General features: G+C 32.8%; 2 protein-coding genes across 7 annotated transcripts; one reads left to right on the forward strand and one right to left on the reverse strand.

The window, feature by feature from the left end:
• Nucleotides 1-728: 728 nt before the first annotated feature.
• On the reverse strand, nucleotides 729-6,439 carry LOC146918118 (wall-associated receptor kinase-like 20). Of its 6 annotated transcripts, none has more exons than XM_085719789.1 (7): nucleotides 6,222-6,439; nucleotides 5,727-5,852; nucleotides 5,103-5,157; nucleotides 4,054-4,265; nucleotides 2,664-3,440; nucleotides 2,201-2,293; nucleotides 729-1,900 (listed from the first exon to the last, which is right to left on the reverse strand). In XM_085719789.1, the coding sequence occupies exons 4-7, from the start codon at nucleotides 4,223-4,225 to the stop codon at nucleotides 1,098-1,100; spliced, it is 1,845 nt and encodes a 614-aa protein (XP_085575915.1). In that variant the 5' UTR covers nucleotides 4,226-4,265; nucleotides 5,103-5,157; nucleotides 5,727-5,852; nucleotides 6,222-6,439; the 3' UTR covers nucleotides 729-1,097. The 6 variants fall into 6 exon arrangements, with proteins under 6 accessions (XP_085575915.1, XP_085575910.1, XP_085575911.1 ...); XM_085719784.1 differs by having other exon boundaries at nucleotides 2,664-3,470; XM_085719785.1 differs by lacking the exon at nucleotides 5,727-5,852 and having other exon boundaries at nucleotides 2,664-3,470; nucleotides 6,222-6,408.
• Nucleotides 6,440-8,963: 2,524 nt separating this feature from the next.
• On the forward strand, nucleotides 8,964-17,332 carry LOC146918119 (LEAF RUST 10 DISEASE-RESISTANCE LOCUS RECEPTOR-LIKE PROTEIN KINASE-like 2.4). The gene is made up of 3 exons (XM_085719792.1): nucleotides 8,964-10,236; nucleotides 15,442-15,483; nucleotides 16,043-17,332. Exons 1-3 carry the CDS (start codon nucleotides 9,363-9,365, stop codon nucleotides 17,137-17,139), a joined length of 2,013 nt encoding a protein of 670 aa, XP_085575918.1. The 5' UTR covers nucleotides 8,964-9,362; the 3' UTR covers nucleotides 17,140-17,332.
• Nucleotides 17,333-21,653: the final 4,321 nt, after the last annotated feature.

A 21,653-nucleotide genomic window follows, 5' to 3' on the forward strand; every position in this document is an offset into this window, starting at 1 on the left:
GGAATGGTGACGGTTAGCCTGGTCATATAAAAATGTTGAGTATTACAATTTACAAGTTTATTCGGATTTTTCAGTGATCTATATATAAAACTGTGTCCAACAGATATATTAAATCACAGTTGTGTTTAAACAAGCTGTTTGACACAAGTTCTGTGTCTATATAACCACTTGGTCCTATTAAGTCTCTTGTATCATGCATGGGTTGCTTCAATAGCAAGTTTCCTTAACAAATGAAAATTAGCAACTTTAGGACAAATGTTTATGTCAAGGAAAATAGTGCGAGACTTTAGATTACGGTGGACTGCCATTATAGTGAAGATATTCCAATGCATTTTCTGTGTGAATTGCAATATCCAATCGGTTAAGCCAAGTTTAAAATGTGTTGTGGAAATGGAAAAGTTCAACTCCTAGCTAGTCTTGAAGTCGCCTCCTATGGTGCTTCAGCATCAAGAAATTACAACAGCGTAACAGAGTTTACAACATCATGTTTGCATTCATATCACAAGATGAAAAGTTGGATAACCATTTTAATAATAGTAGGGGATCACCATTTATTAGAGCTCAAGGTCAATCATGTTATACAATTAGGAGTTTGCTGACAATTACCAAAATTTGTTCAGCTTACATTTACGATACATAGAATGCAATACAAAATAAGATGCAAGGTTACATGCATATGCAACCGTGTCAGAAATTGTTTCTTTTATTGTTTGTGGGAGTATCGATACTAACTCAAAAAGAGATATGATTATTCAGACTCAAAGTGGTAAACATCAAAGAATAGATGAGTGTCATAAAAGATATTGACATTACCAATATCCGTTACTATTTCCTTAAGGTGAGTGAGGATGGCTATAGACCTGAAGTGCCTCATAGCGGCAACAGATGTGGTAAAATCGCTAAAAAGAATCGTATTACTATAGGAGAATGACCAACCTTCAGAATAATGTCCAGAACCAATGAAGAACTTTACTATGACTTAATTTTAATATATCAATCAATTGACTTGTGATTTACATAATTATAGCAACCTTATCAATAAAACATAAAGCCTCGGACCCGTGCACCTGTTCAAAGAGTTTATCCAAACTTGAGTCCTATGTTATTTGGTTGAATCCCCATTTCCCTTTGCTTATGCCTTGTAGAGTGTCTAAAACCTGTTTCATGGTTGGCCTGAGTCCCTTGGGACACTGCACACACTGAAATGCTAACTCAGTCACTGTTGTTATCATTTCCACTACATTTTTATTAAAAGAAATTTGAAGACTTTGATCCACTAGTAGCTCTAATTCCTTGTTTAAGATTTTACTCATTGCATATTGAGCAAGAGTAACACGCTTGGTGCCTTGCATTAAACTTGCCGGTTTCGATGATATAAGCTCAAATAAGAGCACTCCAAAGCTATAGACGTCGCTTTTCTCACTGACCCTTCCAGTTTTATAGTAATCTGGATCAATGTAAGCATGAGTTCCTACCGGAAAAGTTGAAACATGGGTAACATTGCCTGGAAGTAACCGCGAGAGTCCAAAATCTGCAACTTTGACGGAAAATTTTTCATCCAGCAGAATATTGCTTCCTTTTATGTCACGATGGATGATACCTGAGTCGTGAAGATATACCAAGGCGTTCGCAGTTTCAATGGCAATATTCAATCTAGTAAGCCATGATAGTTTACTACATGAAGATCCGTGAAGATGTTGTGTAAGAGTTCCATTAGAGATGTACTCGTACACAAGCATGTGCTTGTTGCTATGACGAGAACTGCAGCCGTAAAGTGAAACCAGATTTTCATGATGCAGGTGACTTAAGATCTCAATTTCTTTCATGAATTGATTAATGGTTTTTTCTGTCTCTTCATGGAAACGTTTTATTGCAACCTCTCTGCCGTCTTTAAGTTTTCCTAAACATAAATACAATGAAATGAGGTCAGAAAATGTAAAAGTTAGTCACACTCATTAGTTATTCTCATTGACTATATAAGCCTTATTGTACCTCTTCATATAATTACCATTTCCATTATCAATACTATTTGTATATAACTTCTGTATACTTTTCTTTTATCTATAGTTTCTATCAGCTGTTTAGAGATCGTAACGAATGGAAATTACTATGTAAAAAAAACCAAGTTATTGAACTACAATTTAAGTGTTCAGTCATCATTTTGTCATTAAAATTTGCAGATACCTTTGCAGCTTCTTACCATAGTAGACCCTGCCGAACCCTCCGGACCCCAGAAAAGTGTCAAACTGGTTAGTAGCTTCTTCAAGTTCGGCATGGTGGAAGATTTTGAAAGCTGAGACATATGAATTACATAGTAAGAGCCTAAAACATTAACAATCTCTAGTATATTAACAATGCAAACAGAAAAAAGCGTAACATTTTATCAGAGTTAGGCCAATTACGCGAGCGGCTGCACAGCCTTTCTATTACCACTTAAAGTTTAAGGTTTATAGATTATAACTTGAATCTAAATACTATATGGTATAGTTTACAATGTTACTCCTAAACTGTACTGTCAAGTGCAGGGGGCTTCGCTCACCATACCCCCCAGTTGCTGGCCGACAAAAATTTGGGCCAAGCGACCTGCTCACTTATCAGTAAACTATGAGCCATACCCAACAAAAAGGGACAAAAGTTTGATGGTCTTAATTAATGTATTGTACCTTTTACTGAAATTACCTCATATCTCCCTTGCTTTATGCCATGGAGAGTCTCTAGCACTTGTTCCATGTTAGGTCTTAATTCTTGTGGACATTTCAAACACCAAAATGCAAGCTCAGCCGTAGCGGTCATCATCTTGTTGATCTTAAGGTCTGATTCGAAGCCAAGTCTTTGATCCAACAGCTCCACTAAAGCTTGGTTTTCAACTTTTTTGCGTAAAAGGGTTGCCAGACATTCTTCTTCATTCTGAATATAATATTCTGCAAGCATAGATGACACAAGCTCACACAACACCACCCCAAAACTATAAACATCATTTTCGACACCAAGTAAGCCTTTTGACACAAGTTCCGGGTCTACATAACAACTTGTTCTGATCAAGTCTCTTGTAGCTTTGGTTGCTCCAATATCAAGTTTCTTTGACAAATGTAAGTTACCAACTTTAGCACAAAAATTTATATCAAGGAAAATATTGTGAGACATTACATTACGGTGCACAATGCCATTATAGTGAAGATATTCCAATGCATTTGCTATATCGATTGCAATATCTAATCTGTTAGGCCAAGTTAACGATGTTCCGCTATCTGATATTCGGCCTTGAATATGAGCAGCAAGAGTCCCGTTGGACACATATTCGTGTACTAGCAAGGACTCCTTTTGATGAGTCGCACATCCATAAATTGTAACAAGGTTTTTGTGTGGCATGTAGTTTAGGAATGCAGCTTCATCGATGAACTGTCTCAACATGCTGTACTTGTCTTCATTGAAGCATTGGACTGCAATCTCACAACCATTCTTAAGTTTTCCTAATCAAAATAGAATATATGATCAAAATTATAATAAATTTTATATGTATTTTTTTAATGAATAAACGACTAGGTCCCTGAACTTGTAATCACCGTTCACTTGAATTTGTTGTGTCAGTCAGTTTCATCCCTCCGTTAACTTCAAATGTTACTTATGATAACTTGAGACGTGAAACGATGATTTGACAGTACACACGGGTTACAAATAACTTCTACACATACTAGGGCTTATATTGTAACATACTTGCTCATAAACACACCTACCAAGCTTCAACAACTGGCTTCAGATTTCAAACATACACACGATTCCAATCAAATACTTCAACATTTTCAACTCATTTCCTAAAGATTCAGTCTGAAGGGGATTTGAAACCCACGTACACTGTCATGTCATTATTTAACATCGCACATCACCATAGATAATGTTTGAAGTTAACGGATAGATGAAACTGAATAACGCAAAATAAACCCAACGTCTATTGTGATCTTTCAAAAAATTCAAAGACCAAATTGAAGGATAGTTACAAATTCAGAGACTATCTCGTCTATTCATTCATTCTTTTTCAGGTAAAAGACTTCTTACCATAATATACAGTGGCAGAGCCTTTCTGATCAAGAATACGAGATTGATCAAAATAATATGTGGCTTTTCTAAGTTGCTCATATGAGAAGATTTGCCACTTCGATTTATTCTGCTTTCGAAATGTGTCAGAAGTGCTAGTGAAGCAGCTGCACATACAGAGATCCCACCCCATTGCCTCAAGTCCTCAACCTTACAGGGTCATTGCACATCCTCTATGATTCAAAGTTGAGAAAAAAAGGCTGATTAGAATTTCAATATTTCTATGTACGTTTACTTGAGTTTTATGAAGTCTTAGCTTTTTGTATTGTCTTAACTCTCTTGTTTCTAGGAGAATGAACTCTTGGTAATTCAAAGTTCGATTAGGAGTTAAGTAAAGTCTAACTAAAGATTAATTCAACCAGAATTCAAACTCAGCTCTCAAACTATTGTTCTTGACTGGAGCTCATTACCATTTGAGCTCAACCACTTTTATGTTTTTAAAAGTCTTTACTTATGTTCAAATAAGATACGTCAAAACATATTCTGATAAAAATAATAGAATTTTACATACTATTAACTAATTGTAAGTAACTAATGAACAGGTTTAGCGCCTTTTCCACTGGGGTTGCAAAATACAAAAAGTCTAGAAACATAACCTAGATTGACATCGTGATTATTGACAGCATGTGTTAAGCGCTGTAATTGTAGTCCCAAATGTATTGAAACTGTAAACAAGGATTTTTTTTAGTAATTTTATGGACTAAATTGATCGACGAAAAACACATTTGATAACTAATTTGACTAGCTAAAAACATATTCAAGAACCAAACCGACTAAATTTAGAATATCTTTCTGTATTAATGTGTATATTATTGGAAATAATTATGAATGATTAGTCATGATTATTATTAAGAGTTTCATATTTGTTAAGCTAACCACAAATTCAGGCAGTACTATAGTAAGTAAGAGCTTCATATATGTTCATAGTGATTGTAAGTTTCATTCATCCAAGTTATGCAACCAACTAACAAAAAGTGATACGAATTGTAATGACAGAAAGTCTCACTCACCTTGGGAACCAAGAAACTCTGGAGATTCTCAGAAATCAACGTTGTTCTGTCTGCCCTGAAACGTAGGAAAGAGAAATATAGTAAGGAAGGAAGAAGTTATTACAATATAGGACAAAATGATAGGAATAAAGAAGGAAAGGGCAGGAAAGTCAAGATAAACTTATGAAGCACGGTTACACAAATTTCCCTTGACCAATTCATCACATAGAAACAAAATAGGACACATGTTTATTGAAACTAGTACTGCTCTAATGATCGACTGATTCAGGGATCATATTTCACCGTCCACTAGAACGAACACAAGTTGTGTATAAATTGACCCAACACATAAATTGTTGACACTTAAGAGATTTAAAACTGAGACAAAGAAAGAAGCACAATCGTAGGTATCAAGTCTTCAATTCTTCATCATTATGCCAACCCGGAGAGACATATTTGTTTTAAAGAGTTGTACATTCATTTTTTGAAAAGTCCAATTTTTTTTTTTAATAAAAAATTTCTATTTTTTTTTTTTTTTGCAAGTATCATCACAATCAAATGCATTATTACCCAAATTATAATTTTAGTATTTGTCTATATACTCACTAAACTATGTCAAAACACTTCCAACCCTGTTTGCATTACCCATCATCCTTGTAACATCTTGTCACGCCGATCAATAGCTCCAACTTATCAACACTTTGTCCTCATTCTAATTGTCCAATGCTAGAAATCAATTTTGTGGTTACCCTGTTTGTGGCCTAGAATGCTCTGAAAACAAAACCAAGTGACACATATTATGTGACAAATATAAACTATGATAATTATTCAATCACCCTTGGATAAAAAATGTCCTAGAGCAAGAAAAAATGTTACACTTTCAAACCTTACTTTGTCTTTTAGCAAATTTGATTTGAATCTTAGTTTCTATTTCAATTGTAGTTCTTACTTCTCATTGTTATGAAACATGGTATCAGAAATAAAGTTGAAAGAAAGCTTGAAAACTCTTTATATTGATGTTAATGAACATATTACAAATGAGGAAGTCATCAACCTTCTAATGAGGTGATTACATCTATATCTATATACTTACCCTTCAATTTTAGAACCTATATTAATGATGAAAAATCGAAGGCTTACTTGTTTGTGGCTGATGATGAAGCAGAAATTGGCTATGATAATTGGAACTGTGAGGAACATGTTGTTGTGATTGTAAAGAGTGATGAGTTAAATGATGTTGTTGGTGGTTTGATTAATGGTTTTGGTTCAACTATGAAAAAAGGGTTTGTGCTTGATTTGAGGAATGGGTTTGAGGATTGTGCTCTGTCAGTATGAGAATTCTGGTAGTTACTGGATGTGATTAAAACACTAAAATTTCTACACGCATATCCTGCATATATGCAATATCCCTATCAACTGAGCTAAGCTCATAGGATTGAGTCTTTTGATCATTATGAGCACATAATTATATCACAAGTTAAATTGCTATACATGTAGGGTTCAATTCAGGGATGGAGTTAGAAGGGGACCAACAAAGGCCACAGTATTTTCATATTTTTATATATTTTTTCATATTAGTATGCTATTATAGTTTTTTTGTCACTGTAGTTATTTTATGTGAACTTACTTTACATAATTTATATAATGAACTTTTTTTTACTCAATATATTTAGCCTTGTATACATAACTTTCGAATTTTAATTACACCAAACCTTAACTCGAATGCATACCATTGAGAAATAAAGTTAAATTTTTTATGTAATTAGAAGAACCTTAACTAGAACATCAATTTATGACTTGTTGCATGCAATATTGTTTGTGCACTCTTAGTCACTACCAACGATTCACTATTCGTGATATTATTTTGAATTTCTCCTCCTAACTTTGCATTCTTGTTGTTTCCTATTTTCTTTCTCTATTGTTGATAATTTTTCTTTAGCCTCCTCATACTCAAAGAAGCCTCAAGGAACTCATTTTTCTTACATCTTTGAAATTTCTTAAGATTTTGGATACATGTTAACTTTGGATATAACACATAATTCCTTAAATTTCTTGTGTACATTACATATGCATATAAAAATTTGTTTTTTCTTTACTATCATATACTCTTAAACTTGATCCCCCTAAGTTAAATTTATGGCTTCGTCTCTGGTTCAATTTGTTTAATCTATTCGGTTTAATTTAGACCATCATAATTGGATCAGTAGTTCTTGATGTAGTTTGACTTAGGAGGTGGAGTTTATTTTGGTGGTTTTGTCCTCATGAGTGTTGAAGGTAAAGCTTGGTTTGGTGTGTTGTGTGTATGAGTGTTTTTATGGTGTTTATTTTGGGTACTCCGCTTATATACGTTGCCTTTAGTTTGTAGTTCTGAATCATCGGTTTCTGTTCGTCTTGAGAAGAGATTTGGTTTTTAAATAAACTTTACTGTTAAAAAAAAGGTTTGGTATCTACGAGGTATCATCATTGTAAAAAAATATATTTTACGTACCTAATGGGACCAAGGTCCCAATGAAACATTTCAATCTTAAGTAGGATTGAATTTTTTTAATAATATAAATTGGAATATTATATAAAATTATTGATTGATGATTAAATTTTAAGAAATTTGTGTGAGTTGCTGGATTAAAGGGATCAAGTGTTTATAATGAATAATATGTAAATGTGAGATCCAGTTAAATACCGACAAATTAATGTTTGGGTCATGCTAACCGGTGCCCCCGTGACATTTATTAAGGATACTAAAAAAGAAAGTTATACAGTAGTTATTGTATTGAAAATTATATAATCAATCCATAAAAAGTTAAAAAAGTATCCTTTTCAATTTATAACTTCTTTTTTTTTTTTTGTGTTAATACATGTTCAAACTCAATACATTTAACTTTTTAATTCTTTTAATTTTTTAGTTTAACTAAATGAGTTATCAATCTTCAGATAATTTTGACACTAAATGTAAGTTGACTCCGTGTTTAGTATTGAAAAGTGTCTCAAATGGATTAACTTCATTGGAGGAAACAGCCGAAATTAAGAAAAAAAAAAAAAAAAAGCCTAACTCATAGAATATGCGTGTGAGAACAGAGATTGAAAACAGTAGACTTTTCCATTAATTCCAAATCAAGTATATTAAAAATAATTGGCAGCTAAAAATATTCCAATATTTAATCAAAAAGAAATATTCCAATATATAACTATCAATTTGATTTGGTCAACAAGGCAAAACACTATCGATAATGGATTTGATGCTTAAGCAAATAATTTTGGACAGCGGTTACACAGCACATCACATGAGTTGTTTATGTAATTGCCAAAAGACTCATTCAAATTTGCCAATATTTAGTGTTTTATGACATTAAAACAAACTAAGTTAAGCTGAATTGTAGAAAGCACCAAGTGAGATGGATTAATAAGTTATAAGAAAAGAATTGCCAAAGTTATATAAAAGGATGTTTGGAAGGTGTTAAAAAGAAGCTAGAAAGAAAAGGAAAACTACATTTTAGTACTAAAACCACCCCATTTTGTGGAGAAAATCTTGTGTGGTCCTGGTCCACACAAGTGGTCTTTGGTCATACAAAGAGAAAAAAGAGAAGAGAGAGAAGAGAGAAGAGAGAGAAAATGGAGAAGAGAGAAGAGAAGAGAGAGAAGGAAAAAACTTGTGTGTGTGACCAAACCAAAATTCTTTGGTCCTGGTCCACACAAGTGTTTCTCCATTTTGTGTCCATCTTAAAAGTCAACACCATTAGTACAAAGATACCAAACAAGTCATACTTCATTTGGTTTGACTTTTACACATAAAATGTGGTAGCCCCTTTTCTTATGCTAAGTAGGCCATCTCAAAATTCTACTTGCCTTAACCTCCTACTTCCTCTTCTACTTCCTTTTCCCTTCATCACTAAGACCTTTCTCTTCCTATCTTCTTGTCTTCTTATCTTCTTAGTTCAAGCAAATGCAACTGGTGATACCGAAGGGTATGGATATCTCTGCATGTAAATGCTTAGTTTTATCTTATGAGCCAAGTAGAACCTTGAAACGTTAAACTATTGAGTTTTAACGCATCAAATAATTTAACCTTGAGATCACTACTTCAATTGTCATCTCATTCAAGCGTTCTTGAATCAAGATCATTTTTATTAAGCTAACAAACACGTTATTATACTAATATAGAATGTTGTAGCAAACTTTGATCATTTGCCTCCCTAAGAAGGCCTAACATCATTTCATCTTCTAGTTAGACTCTCTTGGCATTTATTATCATTAGATGCTTTTCAATTTTCATCACATCCACAAATGCCTTCCCCTCTTCTTCTACCTCCTTTTTACTTCATCATCAACATCTTTCTCTTCCTCTCATTCTTCTTCTTAATCCCAATACATGTCACTAGTGATGGTGAAAGCTACAAATCTTGTGCACCTTTTAGCTGTGGAAAATTCACCAACATTAGTTACCCATTTCGGAGTATTAACAACCAACCAAGTTATTGTGGTCATCCAAACTTCAAACTTGATTGTGAACATGGCAACTTGACTATTGAAATAGAGTCACAAAAATTTCACATCATTGACATAAATCAAACATCACAAGTTTTGAGGATTGCAAGGTTGGATTTGTGGAGTTATGATGATGCTACTATTCCTTCTTGTCCCAAGAAATATGTCAACGTAAACTTAGATTTGGATTTCTTCAACTACACTACCAATGATGAGAAGTATACGCTATTGTATGAGTGTGGTCCTCTTCCTGATCCATACTCGTCTTCTTTGAGTTCAGAAGTTTCTGTGATTTCTTGCCTCATAGAGGGTAAACCTCAAGATGCATACGTAGTGTCAAGTGCTAAAGTGGCTGATTTCATTGTACTCGGGTGTAGGAATAATATTACAACCCCTGGCCTAAAGAGTTCCTTCATAGAAGACTCGAATTCTGTGGTGGATGTTTTACACGAAGGATTTGAGGTTAGGTGGAGTGGCGTGGAAGAAGACATGTGTGATGGCTGCAAGAAGTCTGGAGGGAGATGTGGGTATAATGCATCTGATAATGCGGTTTTGTGTCTCTGTCCTAATCAACAATCTTATGGTGTTTGCGGGTTTTGCCGCCCGAAGTCAACAACTGAGATTTGGCCAGATGAGCCTGATTGCAAAAGACTTATGTCACGGGCTCCAAAGGGTATGTATTTTTCCTTCTCTCAATGTTCTAATTGATTCTTCTGCGGAACAATCTTGTTCTCACAGCACGTTGAAATTATTTGTAATCTTGTTCTCACAGCACGTTTAAAGATTGATTTAAAGATTGAAATTGAAAGATTGATTTAAAGATTGAAAGAATTGTTCTCACAGCACGTTGAAATTATTTGTAATCTTGTTCTCACAGCACGTTTAAAGATTGATTTAAAGATTGAAATTGAAAGATTGATTTAAAGATTGAAATTGAAATTAAGATTGATTTAAAGATTGATTTAAAGATTGAAATTGAAATTGAAATTAAGATTGATTTAAAGATTGAAATTGAAATTATTTGTTGAAGTGTTTTTTTTTGGTTCAATGTTGAAGTGTCTTAGAAATCGTGGTTGAGCCTAACAAAACCCCACAAAACCGGCTTGTGAGGTGAGGATTGCCCCCACTTATAAACACATTGTCAGACCATCTTCTGTCCGATGTGGGACTCTTAACACACCCCCTCACGACCAACACTATTGGGCTTGGTTCGTGGACATAAATGGTGGGTGGCCCGATAGCGGAAACCTGATAGCAGGTGGCCCAATGGATCTTAGAGAGACTCTGATACCATCTTAGAAATCGTGGTTGGGCCTAACACAACCCCACAAAACCGGCTTGTGAGGTGAGGATTGCCCCACTTATAAACACATTGTCAGACCATCACCTATCCGATGTTGGACTCTTAACAAAGTGTTTGATACAGAGCTTAAAAATAGTTTATCATATATTTACATAAGCTGTTTTTGGGTTATTTCAATTAGTTCATGATCTAGAACTTATTTGCTAACAATTTATTAACAACATAAATACTATGATCGAAGACCTAATCAGTTTACGTTTAATTAAGTTGTTCACACAAATTCACCCTTGACATGATGGTGATATTGAATTTTAGTTTGGAATCCAAAAATGTATAGGACTTCCATAAAAAAAAAAAGATGTATAGGACTTGAATCCACTCTGGCACGTTAGGTTGAGCTTGATATAGAATACTAGAATAGTTAAGTTCTGTGTTTTCTTTCAAAAAAAAAAGGGTTAAATATGTTTTTGGTCCCTATAAATATGTCAATTTTTCGTTTTAGTCCCTCTAAAATTTTCCTTCAACTTTTAGTCCCTATAAAATTCTCAATCTTCACTTTTGGTCCCTCTTTTAAAGTAAACTCATATGTAGAATTCATATTATTTAATAAAATTTTTCAGAAAAATTCAAAATATTATAAGAATCAATCCAAAAAAAATTCAGAATTTTTTAACAAAACATGAATTTAATATGAATTTTTATATATTTTACGGTTAGAAATTCATATTTTATTTGTGTTTTGTTAAAAAATTCTAATTTTTTTTTAGGAAATTTTTTTAGAATATTTTACACATTTCTGCAAAATTTCATTAAAAAATACAAAAATTAAATTAATAATAGGGACCAAAAGTAGTGATTGAAAATTTTATAGGGACTAAAAGTCGAAGGAAAATTTTAGAGGGACTAAAACGAAAAGTTGACATATTTATAGGGACTAAAAACATATTTAACCCAAAAAAAAAAGTTCTGTGTTCAAAATTATATTTTGGTTAGAATTATAAAAATTGTATTTTTATAATTATATAAATTATTTCAAAATAAAATAAAATAATGGTATGAAACGTTTTTGTAGACAAAATAAAATAATGGTATGAAACGTTTTTGTAGACATGGTGACAATATATATTCGACACTTGTTTACTAAAGGTCAAATTCTAGCCACAAGCTACTTAAAAATAAAAAAGGTATGAAACTAGTTAAGAGTTAAGACCGTCTAATAATTTTTTTTTTAAAGAATTAAGACGGTCTAATAAGATAACGTGTTCAATATTTTAAATTTAATTTATATTTTTGGTTGATTTTGAATTTTTGTTTAATTGTGTTCCCCTAGTAGTCAAAGTCGATAGTTTTCTCCCTATAATCATTGTTCTTAAAATCCAGACTTAAATTCTAAAATTTAGGATTTTATTTACTTTCAACGACTTAAATCTATAGTAAAATTTTAAAATTGGCAAAATCCTTTGATTTTGATTACGATTTTACAATTTTCGATTTTTTAAAGGGTTTTGAAGGGTTTTCTCTATTATTTTTAGTCATTTATGTATAAGTATTTTGTGGACTTTAAACTGAGTCATTTATGACTATATTTTTAGTCATTTATGTATAAGTATTTTGTGGACTTTAAACTGAGTCATTTATGACTATATACAATTTATAATATATATTTAACATTATTTTTGTTTTGGTAAAATCCATTGATTTTGATCGTGATTCTACGATTTCTTATATCAATTCTACAAAAGTAGTTAATTAAAATCCTTCAATTTTGATTGAGATTTTACATTATCGATTTTGCTATTCTCTTTCGACTTGAAGTAAAATCCCGATTTTGACAACCTTATGTTGCATTTTTTTGTTCCTCTTTTGCTTTTTTGTCTTTTATTTTAGTTCCTCCAACTATGAAGAATCAACATCCTGCCTGATCTATAACGCCTACAATAGAGCCACATGAACAGTTTACACAATTTGAGAAACAACTCGTCAATTTCAACCCTTTAGAATTAGGGTTAAATATGTTTTTGGTCCCTATAAATATATCAACTTTTCATTTTAGTCCCTCTAAAATTTTCCTTCAACTTTTAGTCCCTCAAAAATTTTCCATCTTCACTTTTGGTCCCTCCTTTAAAGTAAACTCATATGTAAAATTCATATTTTTGAATAAAATTTTGCACAAAAATTCATAATATTATAAGAATCTCTCCCAAAAAAAATTGGAATTTTTTAACAAAACATGAATTTAATATGAATTTTTATATTTTTTATGGTTAAAAATTCATATTAAATTTATGTTTTGTTAAAAAATTTTAATTTTTTTTGGGAAATATTTTTACAATATTCTACATATTTCTGCACAATTTCATTAAAAAATAATAAAATTAACTTAAAAATAGGGACCAAAAGTAGTGATTGAAAATTTTATAGGGACTAAAAGTTGAAGGAAAATTTTAGAGGGACTAAAACGAAAAATTAGTATATTTATAGGGACCAAAAACATATTTAACCCTTAGAATTATATTAAAAAACCATGCCGAATACTGGATGTAGAAATTTGCCAAAAGCAACTAAATTTACAATGTTCTGTTCTGGATACTCCGAATTTGGAAATCATATGTTCTACTACTTTGTTCTATTACCCACTACTTTCCATAGCTAATTTCAGTCTTAAAATTTCAATAGTTATAGATATTACCTCAGAGAGTTCCAAGCTATTGATTCCAATTGACAATTTAGTTTGAAAACCTTGCCTTTAGTTGAACTGAACTTCCCGAGTGGGAGATCAGTTGCAGGAGTTCATTCAGGGGATGAGGAAGGTGACCATGCAACTTACGTGGGTCAGAAGCAGAGGGTTCTCAACTAACTAGTCGCTTCCCGGGAAGAGCCTTTGGTTCAGTCCGTTCTGCAGTTCTAGTTTCAATCTTTTTGTAACTGACTCCAAGTGAGACAGGCTCCCCACTATAGCTATGGATTCCCGCCTAAGCGGTGGGTGACCACTTCTTTAGTATTTTTGCTTGTTTAGTGTCGTTTTCTTGCTTGCTTTCTCTTGCTGTAAAACGTCTAGAATCATTCAAGTGGTGGATATGCCAATTGTAGCTAGCCTGAAGTGAAGGAAGTTTTTCCGGTACCGCTAGCTCCCTTTCACGAGAAGAGAGGCACACTTTAGACTTTACTTTCAAATAAGCTAAAACCGTAGCCTCTGGCACACCCACATCGGATAGGACCACTTCCCCTTTCGGGAACTATCTTCCAACTCAAATCACAAATCTATGATGCTTATCACCCGAGTATACAAGAGATTACGGATAGAAAGTAAGAAAAATGAAATAGAATCGTTGAAAGAGATGAAACCATGGCTTGGACAGTGACCCCAAATTGAGAGCACGATATATGGATCTGTGGGATGGTACTGTGTCTATTCTTTTTCATTTAGCTTAGAACCCGTAAAAATATCTAGACACTTATTTCTTTTCTTTTTATAATTTTTTTTAACCAATATAATCTTAACTAATATAACTAAAAAAATATTCTTTCCAAAAAAAAATACTAAATAATATTATTTTTAGTTCATTGTTTTTTGTCTAATAAATAATTATACATAACCCTCCTATAGTTGGTGATTTAATTTTTTTTTTTAATACATACAACCACTATATACAAATTTCATGAATAACTAATGGTGTTGCACTATTATCATTGTTATTATTATTTTAATCCGTAAATCATGCTTTAGAATATTGGGGGTGTTACAACACCTTTAGTTGGATCTCACCTCTTAACCACTTTTTTTTATGAGAAGGCTCAAACTAGAGACCTTGGTTAAGAGATCCGAGTTCAGTTCCACTCGAACCAATGTAATGTTGGTTTTAGAAGTGTGTAGTTAGTGTTCCTATTATTGCTCCTGGCTTCCAAGCTCCAACCTAGTAAGAGAGTTTAAATTTTAGAATTTTACAGCTAACAAATAAACAAAGAAATAAGAATGACAGAGAGAATCATTTTGTTGAGGGCATAACTCAACTCATCAATCAGGAACTGAACTGCTTCAAAACCTATTATTCATTTTCCTCCCTTTTTACCTTAACTGCCATAAGTCCATAACAACCAAAACACAACCATTCTATTATCCTCACAAAATTCCACAGTACTTAAAATTGACACCGAAAACGAATCATCAAACTCGAAAGCATGTTTTCCATAACAATTATGATAATTGTCCAGATGGATCTATTACTCCATCCTCACACTGTTCTCTATACAAAAGCATGTTTTTTCTTCTTTCACTTTATATCATTAGCTGTAATATCACGGCCTAAATCGCAGTCGCAAAACTTGATTTATTTAAAATCCTGCTCTTTAGTTTTTAGTTCCCCATTCCTATTTCTGTTTCTAGCTTTCCCAATTTCTTTAGGCAATCATATGCAGCTTACCTATTAGTTTTTTTTTTTTTTTTTTTTATTGTTTGCTCAAATTAGAAAATTTTCCTTCAATCTTTAATTGCTTATTTTTCAATTATCAAATGTTCAAGACAAATTTAATATTCTTTCAGCGTAACCAATGCTCTAATAGATTCCTCTATCGCAGGTAAGAAGTTGAGCAGGCAAGGGAAATTGGAAATCATTCTAGGTGATACATCTATAGTCTAATTTTCTATTTTATTTATCCCTTTTGCTATTTTGTGGTATATTTGGTAATGATCATTAATCTATTGACAAGCAAAAGACCAAAACTATAGTATCACTATTATAATTCGTTTATTGACAACCTCAACTATTGTCTATCTATGTTGATCACACTAGTTTGTAGCGAAAGCAATTTCACAAAACGCTCACGAATGCACTGTCACCATTAGATCTTCCTTTGGCACAATACATGAGTGGCTGGCTGAATACATTGTTGGGTGAATAAAAACTCGACTTGACTACAATACAAGTCGTTCTGTCATCGCGAGCACCCTTTTCGCTATAAATAGCTTTTCCCTTGTTTTACAAGCAAACTATCATTATTAACTATGTACTAGGCAAAACCTTAAGCACATGGCTTACCAATATAATTTTGATTACTAATACTTTGTTATTTGACACCCCAAAGAACATCATAAGAAAAGATGTCACTGTAGTTTTTCTTTATTTACCTTTTTTTCTGCCATCTGCCATTAATAAGAAAATTCTCATTATAAAAACAGGTGTTGGAAGTGCAGCAATAGTAGCATTGCTGATGTGCATTATAATCTGTGGTTATAGAGGCAAGTCATCAATACTCCATGTAAAATTTTGGTTTAAGACAAAGAATGATATAAACATTGAAGCATTTTTAAAAGATCATGGAGCTCTATTGCAAAAACGATATGAATTTTCAGAAATAAAGAAATTGACAAACTCATTCAAAATTAAACTTGGTCAAGGGGGTTTTGGTGCTGTGTACAAAGGAAAGCTATTAAATGGTTCTCATGTGGCAGTAAAGATATTGAATGCATCGAAAGGAAACGGCGAAGAATTTATTAATGAGGTTGCTAGTATTACTAGAACCTCACATGTTAATGTTGTTACCCTTCTTGGATTTTGTTTTGAAGGTTGTAAAAAAGCTCTCGTATATGAATTTATGTCTAATGGTTCCCTTGACAAATTTATTTACAATAAGGGACCTGAGACAATTGCATCTTTGAGTTGGGATAATTTGTATCAAATTGCAAAAGGGATAGCTCGAGGTCTGGAGTATTTGCATAGGGGATGTAACACCCGGATTTTACATTTTGACATAAAACCACATAACATTCTTTTAGATGAAAATTTATGTCCAAAGATTTCAGATTTTGGACTTGCAAAGCTCTGTCTCAAGAAAGAGAGCACTATTTTCATGTCAAATGCAAGAGGAACAGTCGGATATGTAGCTCCTGAAGTGTGGAATAGACAATTTGGAGGAGTTTCACAAAAATCTGATGTTTATAGTTATGGAATGATGCTTCTAGAAATGGTGGGAGTGAGAAACAATATTGATGTTAACACTAATCAAACTAGCGAGTATTTTCCGGATTGGATATACAATAAGCTAGAGATGGACAGTGATTTGAGACCCGACATAGTGATGGCCATTGAAGAAAATGAGATTGCAAAAGGAATGACCATTGTTGGTTTATGGTGCATTCAAACATTGCCAAATGAGAGACCTACAATGAGTAGAGTGATTGAAATGTTGGAAGGTAGCATGGATGTCCTTGAAATACCACCAAAACCTTTGGTTTCTTCTCCTACTAGATCATTATTGGAATCTTCAACTTCTTGAAATTTGGATCTATAAGTATATTTCAAGTTAACTTTTCATTTTGTAAGAAAATGAAAAGGTATGTTCTTCATAATATTTTGTGTACTTTTTTTTATTATTATTAAGCAAGTAGATTACATATATGTGATTCAATGTGATTCAAATACCAATGTGATCTATGTGAAAGAAGAGTAGAAGTTTGTATTGTCATTGATTTTTATGATGTTCATATTTACTATCCTGACTTTTTTACTGTTGCTTGATTTCACGAACACAAGTTGAAGGGTGGAAAATGTCCGAAGCTTTGTGACTAAATCATGGAAGAGAAATGATATTTATACAACCGTTTTGTGACAACTTTCTCTCTATTACTCACATTATTTTTTTACTTTAACCCTCTATTGATTTGATTATCGTGCCAATATTTACTTTTTTTTTTTTGTAAATCTGTGGTTGTTCCATAAGTATTCGTACAAATGGTTGTTCAAATAACACACCTCATCCTAAAATGGTCTAGGATTGGAAGCCTTAGTGAATATACCTGCTACTTGAGAAACAGATGGAACAAGTAAAAGTCTAATGAGACTTTCTTGCACTTTGAGATGAAGAACGTGACAATCAATGTCCAAGTGTTGGGTTCGCTCATGAAAGACAGGGTTTCACTACACGGATAAGGGCTAATCGCGGTGGGTGAAAATATTGATTTTGGAACGTCATTTGCAGCGTGTGTGCCTTAGGCATTGGCGGTGGTTAAAGCCAACCACTGGAAGAAGCGCGTGAGGGAATTCTGCGGCTGTTTATAGTTTGCGGTTTTTCACTTTGTTCATGGCTTTCGCAGCGGTTCCAAACCGCCTTAATTGTTGCCATTTATTTTATTGCATGATTATTTTTAAGTATTCATTTTTACGACGTATGTAGCAAGATTAGGACAACAATTTTGAAACACCCCTACTAGAAATCACCTAGGATATCTAGCATGTGTGTTAAACTTGGCGTCAGATACATTAAAATTACAATAAATAAATATTCTCTGAACAAATCATAGAATTTCTCGCCTGTTACCTAAGAAATAATTCCACTGAAGTGAACTTTATATGGTCAAGCTGCTTCTTCTTCTTCATCACGAACCATCCTATCGTATAATAACTTGTATATCTGAAATAAATAAAGGGATTGGGGTGAGACAAGATGTCTCAGTGAGTTCCACCTATCTTAGGTTGTAGGCAACCTCGGGGAACCTAGGATCGCCATCTATTTCTAAACTCAACCCATTTTGGGTTTATAAAATTTCATTATGCATAACTGAGCGATCAGAGAATAACTAGAATCGCTGTCTGAAATACTGCCTTGATTTAATAAATATAGTCGTACTCATAACTTTAATCATAAACATAATCACCATAATCATGTTAATAATCATAAACATATATCCAATATATCATATTTTGGTATAGCTTATACTTTGACATATTTATTTGAGTATGTCTCTGATTCTTTTCTGATAACAACTAGTTTCGGCTAACTAAGCCGGAGTTCCATAACTAAAATTCTTCATTTTCAATGATTGGCAAAATGACCATAAGATATTGCTTCGTAGCTAATTCATTCTAAACATAATTTTCATGTTAATACACTTCTCTAAAGTACAAAGCTACTGAAATTTGACACATTCTCGTATACTTTATCATCGCATCCCATGATGTGAATTTACTATCAATAAAGTATATAAATTATTTTCTCATTTGTACAACTCAATATAGACTATCTCATCAATATAAATTATTTTCTCATTTGTACCACTCAATATAAACTATCTCATCATTTATCTGTTTTCATTATTTACCACATTATCTCAGTTGTGGCGAACGGGAATATACCACATTATCTCTTCGTTGTGGCGAACGGAAATATACCACATTATCTCTTCGTTGTGGCGAACGGAATATACCACATTATCTCTTCGTTGTGGCGTGGCGAACGGAATATACCACATTATCTCTTCGTTGTGGCGAATGGAAATATACCACATTATCTCTTCGTTGTGGCGAACGGATTTTTCACAATTTTATTATTATTATTATTATTATTATTATTATTATTATTATTATTATTATTATTATTATTATTATTATTATTATTATTATTTTCTTTCTTTCTTTTCTCTGATCATGTTACTCATTTCAATTTTTCTACTCATTTCAATTTTTCTTTCAAAGCATTACTATAATTATATACATCAATTGCGTTGATAGAATTTCCCTCCAACATTTATACTAGCATAAACATAACATAAATGAGATTTTAGAATAAACAAATAAGGATACCTAATTCAGAAATAAGCATTCTACCATCTAATATTTATTTTGTTTCAAATGTACCATTCATATGGCATGATAGTCATGCTTGCACAATCGGCAAGTAATCATAAAAATGGTCTAATTATTCATGTTATCTCAATAATCTAACATAATCATAATTGATCCCCAAAGGTGGGTTCTAAGCTAAAGGAACTCACCTTGGCATTAGTCCCGAAATTTCAAGCAGCTTATCCACAATTTGCAACTTTTGCTAGCTCCAAAACTCCATAATCCATTTTCCAAAATAGCTTATGTCTTGGCTTATAAGTCTTTCTCTTTCCGAAACAACTCAAATCATTTGTGACATACTCTTCCTTCATCAACCGGCATATACAAAAATTTTCATTCCAGTCCCTGCACCCGAAGTTCGTCGTTTGGCTATTTAAGCACTTCCAAAACAGCTTAATTACCATTTAAGCACCTTTACCATGGTTAGAACAGCTTATTCTTTTTCCATTGCTCATATACCAATTCAACATATCCCTCCTAAACTTTTCATCACAAGATAATACCTGACACAACTTAAATTCCAACTTAAGCTATTATCCAAACGGCTTAACTAGAAACTTATGACTTTTAGCATATCAATTTCAATTCAAACTTTCACACAATATTCCAGAATGAATAATCAGCCCTATTAATCACTTACATATCAGTTTGAATCCACAACTTAATCATTTAAGGCATTTTGATCAAAACAGCTTAAATGACAGCTTATTCCCTTTAAACCATTCAATTTCTGTTCAAATTTTCCAGAATCAAACTAAACATGTATACACATCTCCTAAACCACTTACATCGAAATTTTAACTTGTTTCACTCAATAATCAATTATAGCAACTATTGGAACAACTCACGGCAACTTAATCACAACTTAAGCTATGAATCACTTATACTTACAGTCAGCCCTTGCTTCAATCTTCTTGCCAAGCCAAACCCTAGCTTCAATATCCTTGTTTCTTGCTCAAGCTTGCCTCTAATGCTCCAAACACAACACAAAGCTTCAATTTTCTCTACATGATTACCATCTTAGTTCTAACTTCTTCAACCCATGTTAGAATCACTTGAATGAATTTCTTCAAAGAAGAAAAATAGGAGCAGCAAGTTGCTTAAAGGCCCCATGTCTTCCAAAGCTCAAGAAAATAGCAAAGCTTGCAAAAATTTCATGAAGAAATGATGAATTTTGGTGGCTTGGTGAGAAAGAAAGGAAGGGGCGATGGAAGTAGAGAGAAAGGGGGAAGAAAATCTGATTTTTTTGAGTGAGAGAAGTGTGTAGAAAAGTGTAGAGAATTTTGGATATTTTGTCTTATATACTCCATTTGGTTAAAATTACAATTTTGCCCTTTTATACATTCTTCGTTAAACTAAATATCCGATGAAATGTCGTGAAAGTTTTAAGCGGCATGTCTCATCCCTTGTAGTCTGTTAGATAATATGATTTAGTCCTGAAAAGTCTTATGCACAATTACCATTTTGCCCTTCTCTTAAAAAAAACCAAAGGATAAAATAACTGGTACTAATACCCGACGGAAATTTTACGTGCGGGATATTACAAATTTAAAGTCAATCATGTCACTCGATTTGGAGTTTACTGCCTATGTCATGACAATCACCAAAATTTGCTCAGCTATATGTTTACAACACAGAATGAAATACAAAATAAAATGCAAGGTTACATAAAGTATAAACGAGTTTCTTGCAAGATGTCTACAAGTGGCTCAAAACAGATGTGGCAAAATTACTAAGGGTGTGCTTGGATGGAGGGTTTAGGAGGGGAAGGGAGGGGGAGGGGAGGGTTCACTTTTCATTTTTAAATTACGGAAACTATGAAATGTTTTTTAAAATGTTAACATATTAACATAATAAACACTCATATAATACTTCAATCATACTTAATTTATTTTTGAAAAACATGTTATAAAGTTCGTAATCTCTTATTCTTAAAAGTTATTACGTCTGGCTACATGTATACTCCCTCCGTTTTTTAATATAAGCAAAATTGACTTTTTAGGTTCATTCATTTAATGATGTATGTGGTTAATAATATGGACCACATACATCATTGAATGAATGAACCTAAAAAGTCAATTTTGCTTATATTAAAAAACGGAGGGAGTACCTAATTATTTCCCTCTAATTACCTGCCATTAAATGCTAATCTGTTAACCCTAAACTCTT

Source organism: Medicago sativa, chromosome 6 (genome assembly GCF_051527215.1).
Source record: "Medicago sativa cultivar Bolivia chromosome 6, Bolivia_mono, whole genome shotgun sequence".
In the NCBI taxonomy this organism is placed as follows: domain Eukaryota; kingdom Viridiplantae; phylum Streptophyta; class Magnoliopsida; order Fabales; family Fabaceae; genus Medicago; species Medicago sativa.

Coding starts and splice junctions, on each gene's coding strand:
- LOC146918118 (XM_085719784.1), bottom strand. CDS start 4,225: ATGGGGTGGGATCTCTGTATGTGCAGCTGCTTCACTAGCACTTCTGAC. Junction 3,471..4,053: donor CTCTGCCACTGTATATTATG/GTAAGAAGTCTT, acceptor TATTTTGATTAG/GAAAACTTAAGAATGGTTGT. Junction 1,901..2,200: donor GTTCGGCAGGGTCTACTATG/GTAAGAAGCTGC, acceptor ATTTATGTTTAG/GAAAACTTAAAGACGGCAGA.
- LOC146918119 (XM_085719792.1), top strand. CDS start 9,363: ATGCCTTCCCCTCTTCTTCTACCTCCTTTTTACTTCATCATCAACATC. Junction 10,237..15,441: donor TATGTCACGGGCTCCAAAGG/GTATGTATTTTT, acceptor CCTCTATCGCAG/GTAAGAAGTTGAGCAGGCAA. Junction 15,484..16,042: donor GAAATTGGAAATCATTCTAG/GTGATACATCTA, acceptor TTATAAAAACAG/GTGTTGGAAGTGCAGCAATA.